Source organism: Syzygium oleosum, unplaced genomic scaffold (genome assembly GCF_021117445.2).
Source record: "Syzygium oleosum isolate NSW1041296 unplaced genomic scaffold, Sole_v2.1 Sole_v2.07, whole genome shotgun sequence".
Classification (NCBI taxonomy): domain Eukaryota; kingdom Viridiplantae; phylum Streptophyta; class Magnoliopsida; order Myrtales; family Myrtaceae; genus Syzygium; species Syzygium oleosum.
The window spans coordinates 4,596,683-4,604,194 of NW_026607491.1; the positions used below are offsets into that span (position 1 = coordinate 4,596,683).

General features: G+C 43.8%; 1 protein-coding gene across 1 annotated transcript; it reads right to left on the minus strand.

Moving 5' to 3' along the window:
- Nucleotides 1–4,296: 4,296 nt before the first annotated feature.
- Nucleotides 4,297–6,795, minus strand: LOC115677194 (uncharacterized). The gene is made up of 5 exons (XM_030600317.2): nucleotides 6,323–6,795; nucleotides 5,765–6,088; nucleotides 5,329–5,659; nucleotides 5,100–5,216; nucleotides 4,297–5,010 (listed from the first exon to the last, which is right to left on the minus strand). Exons 1-5 carry the CDS (start codon nucleotides 6,689–6,691, stop codon nucleotides 4,922–4,924), a joined length of 1,230 nt encoding a protein of 409 aa, XP_030456177.1. The 5' UTR covers nucleotides 6,692–6,795; the 3' UTR covers nucleotides 4,297–4,921.
- Nucleotides 6,796–7,512: the final 717 nt, after the last annotated feature.

Genomic DNA, 7,512 nt, shown 5'->3' on the forward strand with positions numbered 1-7,512 from the left:
TTTCTCAGGCGGACGACAGACGAAGGGCATCATTAGCAAACATCCACAGTCTCGAATCACATGGTGGGCACAATCACGAGAGGCTACAATGATGAAGGCCCCTGCTTGGAACGCTATAAAATAAGGGATCTAAATCCAGTGATTAGAACAAAGATTTAGGGAGGGAAACATTAAAATAATCAGCTTCCACGGTTCTTGCATCTGCATCTGCCCCAGATGAAGCCTACGACACATGCATTGTAAATGCGTCAGAAAACAGAAGAACACGCAAGGGAGAAGCGGTTTCTGATGCCCATGTTCCAAATCCAAGTCGCCCCGGTTCGTGACAAAAAACCATTTGCTTTGGATCTGCAAACCCAACCACCGGGGTGCTGTCAGATCACATAGCCCATGTTACCTGAAACTGCTGCTGCTGTTGAATTCTGAATTTTTTTTTATCAAATTTGAGTAATTTCTAGAAGGAGGTGTTAATGGATATCTTTAAATATTAAGATAAGTATATTGAAAGACCTAAAACTTATCACGAAAGTGCAATTTAGTTCTGCAACTTTTGAAAAGTGCAATCAAGTCCTAAAACTTGTCACGAAAGTACAATCGAGTCCGATTAGTCCAATCAAGTCCTTCCGTTAATTGCATTTTTTGAATGTTTTAGAACTCGATTGTACTTTGCTGACAAGTTTTAAGACTTGATTGCACTTTTTGAAAGTTGTAGAACTTGATTGCACTTTTATGGCAAGTTTTAGGACTTAATTGCATTTTTTTCACTTTCATGACAAGTTTTAAGACATCCAATGCAGTCATCCTTTACAAATTTAAACTTTTTTAATTTAGTAACATTGTTTGCATTTATCGTGACCAAACTCGATGTACGGAAATTACTTTTTTTTCGCTATGATTGTTTAACAAGTACTTTCAAAGTGTTTTTTTCAAACTTTCCTTATGAAAGGGAGTACTAGCAAATTGGAACATGCTCAACCACCTGTCGTACTATGTACAGAGAATTTTGCTATCCTACTAAGTTCCTAACGATCTATGTGACAATTTTCAAAATCGCCGATTTTCTCTTCATTCGACGGTCCCTCTGCACGGACTTGGTTCGAGCCCTCGCTCTCCCAATCCCCTTATTAAGGACAGGGGAGAGATTTAATGCATCGTCATATCGAGATTATACGTATCAAAAAGAGTATTAGTAAAGATTTAAGATCAAAATGGCCATCGAAATTGAAATGCATTTTTAGTGATGTGAAACATACATGAATCCCTGGAAAATTACCAAAAAAAGTCCTAAACCTTTTGTAATTGTGCCAATTCAGTCCTAAACCTTTTTTTTTTGCCAATTCAGTCCTAAATCTTTTGCAATTGTGCCAATTCAGTCCATCCGGCCACTTTTGGCCTGCCGGCGCTGACATGGACACTGGCTGGCTGACGTGACAATATTTTAATAATTTTTTTATTATTATTCGAATTTTTATTTTATTTTTTTCTCTTTCTTTTTTTTTCCCTATCTTCTTCCCCTGTCGCTGGTCCGGTGGCCGGCGACTGGCGAAAGGCTAAGGCTGGCCCTCGCCAGCACTGGCGAGGTCGAGCTCTGCCGGCGACGACGAGGTCAACCTCGCCCATGGTCAGCAAGTTGGAACTCGCTGGCCTCAGCCTCTCACCGGTCGCCGGTCACCGCACCGGTGACCGGGAAAGAAGATAGGGAAAAAAAAAAAGAGAAAAAAATAATAAAAAAAGAAAAAAATTATTAAAATATTGCCATGTCAACCGGCCGGCCAAAAGTGGCCGGATGGACTGAATTGGTACAATTGCAAAAGATTTAGGTCTAAATTGATCAAAAAAAAAAGGTTTAGGATTGAATTGGCACAATTACAAAAGGTTTAAGACTTTTTTGGTAATTTTTCCCATGAATCCCCCTTCACCAATAAGCCAACAGGGGAATAACGTTAGACAAATCACGAGTCGATGGATAACGGAATGATAACAAGAGTACATGCGGGTTTCAATATTATATTGGAAGGATAACAATCTCTCCAAAGTTTTGAGAAAAAAATAAAAAGGAGTTACCGTGTTTTACAAAATTACAAAAGTCTACTTATATCACTATGTTAGTAAACAATTTCAGACAATTATCATTACTAACCAAAACAAAAGTCAATGTAGAAATTCTTCCTTCTTCTTTGGAATTTGTATTCTCGACTAATTCACATAAGTATATACTAAGTACTTGATAAACATTAAAGTTTATAATCAACATTAACGTTGAGCACCTCAAAATTGATAACAACATATCATCTTAAGTTCCCCCGTAATTTTAAAATATTAATATAAATTTTACTTTTGTTGATTTTGACAAGAAATCGCAAAGGGATGCTCATATTAGCTTTAAGCCGAACCAAACACACTTCATTTTGATAAGATCGCTCATATTGAATGGATCAACTTCGGATATACGAAACACCTCAAACAGATAAGTTGAAATAAGGGAATGTTTGTGGTTGATATGGCGAGTTGAGCAGGTGGCGCGCTTCCAATTCGTACAATATGTTAAATTATTTATCGCTAAGTTAATCCCATGTACCCGATACTTGATAATTTTTTTCTTACCGTTCAAGAAAAGTCTCGAAATAGATAAATCAAACATTAATATTTGCCTAATTATTTAAGGTGCGGTTAGACAAATTTTCAAATTGAACTATAACCAACAACTGAGGAAGGAGGATTCTCGAAGTCCGCTGGGTCCGTCCGAGGTAACCACCTCCACCAGAACAATTGTCCGACCGTTGCACGTCTCGGAACAGCAAGAGAAGAGAGACTCATTGGGCCAAAACAGTCCGGCCAAGGCTTGACTCAACCAGTTCTCCCGCGGCACACCTTCTATTGCCTTGAGGATTCCTGAGTCTCGGGTCGTCATTCGTAGCATTCGCCATCGCATCGTCCCGGGGGGAAGTCCCCGCCCCCTCGAGCCGAGTTCGCCTCGAGCTCCGAAAACCAAAAAGGCTCCTCCACACCGGTCAACACATCGCCACGAAGGAATAGCCCTCCGGGAAACTTAGAATGGCGAGACTTCCATGTACCCCGCCATATTGCGGAGACAAAGTTGGGTTAAGACAAATGTCCATGTAACGGTACGAAAACGACGTTCACAATTCGAATTCGAACCGAGCCACTAACAAACCGGGAGTCCCGAATTCGAATCGCGATTCTGTTAACGGGAGATCATTGTTTTCAAGTCTACAAAGTTTGGCATTCCATTTTGAAATCTTTTTTGCCCAGATCGAACCGATAGGTTCGGGGGACATCATTTCGAATTTGAAATGTGCTCTGTGTACACAAACCAGACGCAAACGTTCAAAGCCCCGAAAGAAGAAGGGGTTGTGTTGACCGCGTCAACCACCAACTCGCGGCTACCAAAAAGCTGCGACGAACTCCGCCACTTGGGAAAATAAAAAATAAAAAAAAAGAGGAAGGAAGGAAGGAAAATCGCAATTTTTCGTTTTTTTGCAAAACCGACGTGGCAGAAAAGGACAAAAGAAATAAATAAAAATGCGACGGGCGAGTCGTCACTCACTTGGGGTTGTGGGGTGGGGCAGCCTGGTTTGGGGGGGGCCCCACTGCTGCTGGGGGGACTGAAATCACGCAAGAGGAACGTACGGCAAAACATTCACGCCCGTCCACGTCACCGCCCCCTCCCCCAATTCAATGCCTTCCCGCTGAAGCAAAAGCCCTGCCTCTCCCTCCCTTCCTTCCTCCTTTTCCCCCCAACTTTACCTTTTTTGCTTTTTCGTCTCCGTAATGATAATGGCGTCAATTAAGCTTTTAACCCCATAACAAAGGACACAAATTCAACATAAAAACAGTGCATTCGCTTCGCGAAAAAATAGATAATTTAAAAAATATTTTTCGAAAATTAAATCTCGTCCGTAAAATAATTAGACATAAATTATTATTAACAAAAAAAATGCACCTTTCATATACTCAATATTTACTCTTTTTTTTTAACAATTTTGTCGCTTTTCCTGAGTCATAATCCATAGAAACAGAAACCCCCCCGGAGAAGGTATTTACATAGTTCATTTGTCGTCGAGTTTTGATCATACGCATCAAGCATGCCAAGAGCATATTAAAACATTGTTTAATTTCAAATCCACTCGCTATTCAAGTCTTCCCCATCCATTTTCCATCTCAATAAATTAACAAGAAAATGCTGTCGTCAAACCCGCCTTTGATTCTTGGACCGTGGGGATGCCGTTTCGCCCAGAGGGATTGGAATAATCTCCAAAAAACAGTTCACCCATGTTCTAGCACAAAACTTAGATCCTTGTTATTAATATAATATACTCTATGCTTTTCTAATCATCATCATCATCATCTAGGCAAATATTACAAAAGAGGGGGATTTGTGGTTGTGGACACCCTCATCTACAACCATCACCGCTACACAAAAAAAGGGGGAAGACAACCTTCCCCCCAACAAAAAAGAAAAAAATCTCACATCTTGAACTAAAAAACCCTCCAGAGAAACCCCAAATTCAAACCCAAAAGGACATCAAGAACCTTTTCTTGATGTTACCCTATTCTTTATTACAAGAAACCCCCCCCCCCCCCCCCCAGCTATTACCCTATTCAATTCCTAAAGATGGGTAGCAATCTCCTTAAAAGATGGAAATTATATATACTTAAAACTTATTTCTAACCTCTATTTTCCTACCACTAACTTACACTTGATTCACTAATATTATATATATATATATATATATATATATTCTTGCCCCTTATGGAAAATAACCAAGAAAATCAAGTACCATTTTCCCTAGTCGCGACCTGTCACGGGCCCTATCTTCACAAAAACTAATGGTTTTATCCAACAAACAGCACTAACAAATTCTTGGTCTTCTTCTTTGTTTCTTCTTCTTCTTCTTCTTCAGTACGTCCACTCCTGAGGGAGGCGTATTTCGTGGTTTAAACTCCTCTGTTTCGACAGGAGCGCAGCCCTTCTGGCCATCAACGCGGCTGCAACAATAATGCCCCAACATCAGCATGAACAGCAATCAATGTCTGCGTGAACACAATTTATCCGAAATCTGTAAAGGACGCGGTACCGTGGTCAGGGGCAAAAGCGTCATTCGAGAACGGCTGAGCTTGACCGCTCATATCGTCGACGTTCAACTGCAGAGCCTGCACGACTTTCGGAGGCACAACCACCGTCGTCGAACCGCCTGAACCAGGGACCCGCCGCGGAAAAACCCGGAATCAGCCAAATTGACAACAAAAAACTACTTACAAGCACAATAAGTCAAGAACCTCAAGGATCGGTTGGACCCTCAGTACCTGATTTCTTGCGAGATTCCGGCAAATCCCCGTATCTCCGAGGGAGGAAGACGCCGGTGCCGGCGCACTCGCGCTTCGACCCGGATCCGGCAACGAAGGGAGGAGCTCTCACGCCCGGACCGTTGTGCAGAGGAGTCCATGCGGACTGGAGATATCCCTGATTTCGCCCGCATCTTCCATTCACGAGCCCTGCATTTTTCACTCTGCTCTGGATCTGTAACTGTAGCTGTTGCTGTTGCTGATTCTCGGACCAGCCCTCCATTGTTCTTGCCCAGACCGGAAGGGAGGCTTGTCGTTTTAGCACTCGGTCCTCTCTTGCATGTTGAGGATGCTACGAAACAAAGACCATGAAAAAACGGCATATCGACATCAGTAATAGCTCGAAAAGCTCATACCCTGCGCTAAACCATTTATGAGGAGAGTACTGTCACCATACCTGAGTTGGCTGAGTCAGAACGTGAGCGACTCGGTGGTGGCTCGAGTGGAGCCCTGGGTTAGTGATTCTTCCGGAGACGAGTCCTCCGTTTTGCTGGTGAGCGCTGTACTTCGCTTCCTGACATGTCATCTTCAACCTCGCCACCTCCATAGCTGCAGCGTACACGAGATCCCAAGTCTCGCTCTCGGCCCCGAACGGCGTGGTTGGAGATGGAATCTGAGAGACGTTCTTCGGGCTTTCGTTCGCGGAGAACAGGCTGCGACTCGACCAGCTGCCGATTCCACTCAGTGTGGATTTGGGTGAACCGGCCATGACCCATAATTTCTGAGTCAAAAAGAGAACAAAAAATAAAAAAAACGCATGTTACAGCTCAGTTTCCCTGTAAAGTCGAAAGGAAAAGCAAACCCAGAACAGGATAAACTCATCCTTTAGACGCTTTCAATTCGTTTCTTGCAGATTTTCGCTTTCAAAAAACTTTCTCAAAAGCAGCGAGTGACGAAACAGAGCACTCCTGTTCTTTTCTCTTTCCCCTTTTTCTTTTTCGTTTGCTTTTCTCACCTCGGGCTTGTGGCGAGCGAAACCAGGAACGGGCAGCTTCTGAGCGGGGGGCTCGTAAAAGGGGGACTGAGTCAGCGCTCGAGCCAACCCGGCCCAGGGGTCCTCCTCGTCGCTGCTCTCCGTCTCGGTCGAGCTCAGCACGGACTCCACCGGCGAGTCGATCTCGTAGGGGAACTCGCTGGGGAAGTTGCTCAGGCACCAAGCGAGCTCGCCGTCGACCCCGGGCTCGGGCCCGCGCCGATCGACGGCGAGGACGGCGGCGTTCGCGCCGGGCCCGAGCTTGCCCCTGCCCATGCCGCACGGGTGGTCGTGGCGAGGGAGGTGCTTCGAGGGAAGCCAGAAGTCAGCGTCGTCGAAGGACTGCGCCATGCAAGAGCCCAGGGAGAGGTGGAGAGGGGGAGAGAGAGAAAGAGAGAATGGATGGAGGAGAGAGGGGATGGGAGAAGGAGACGTTATAAGGAGTGTTGTTGCAGAGTGTTGTGGGGTGAGGGGGGTGGTGAGCAGGGGAGGAGATGGGGGGACCCAACAAAAGAGAAGGAAAAGGATGGACTGGTGAGAGAGAGAGAGAGAGAGAGAGAGAGAGGTGGAGGTAGAGAATGTGGAAGACAAGCTGCTCTTATTGAGGTTTCCCGGTGTCTCTCTTTTGGGTTATTTCAAAAAATTTGTGTATTTTTTTAAATTACAAGAAATTCTTCTAATTTAGATTTTTCTTGTCTTTGTTTTTTCAAACAAGGAAAATTCAAAATAATAACCTAAAGTGTCCTCGATTTCTAAAATAAAGGCTTAAAGTTGATTTTATTTCCAATAAGGACATGAGTGTCCTCATTTTTTTAAATAAGTGTCCGAAATTGACCTTATTTCAAATAATAGTATGAAGTGGCTAAATCAATTTCAAATAAAAATCTGACTTTCCAACTGGTCAAGGGCATTTTCGACCTTTACATTTTATTGAATTTTTTTCCTTTTTTCTTCTTTTTTTCTTTTTTTTCCTTTTTTCTTTCTTTTTTCTTTTTTCTGATTTTTTCTTTCTTCTTCGCCGGTGGCCGATCTCAGGCGATGGCTGCCCACCGACGATACCAGGAGAGGGCTGGGTAAGGGCTGCCCCCACCCGATCTGCCGAGGGCCACTCTCACCGGCCACCCTCGCCGGCCACAGGTGAGGGATGGCCTCGCCCACGGCTAGCAAGGGCC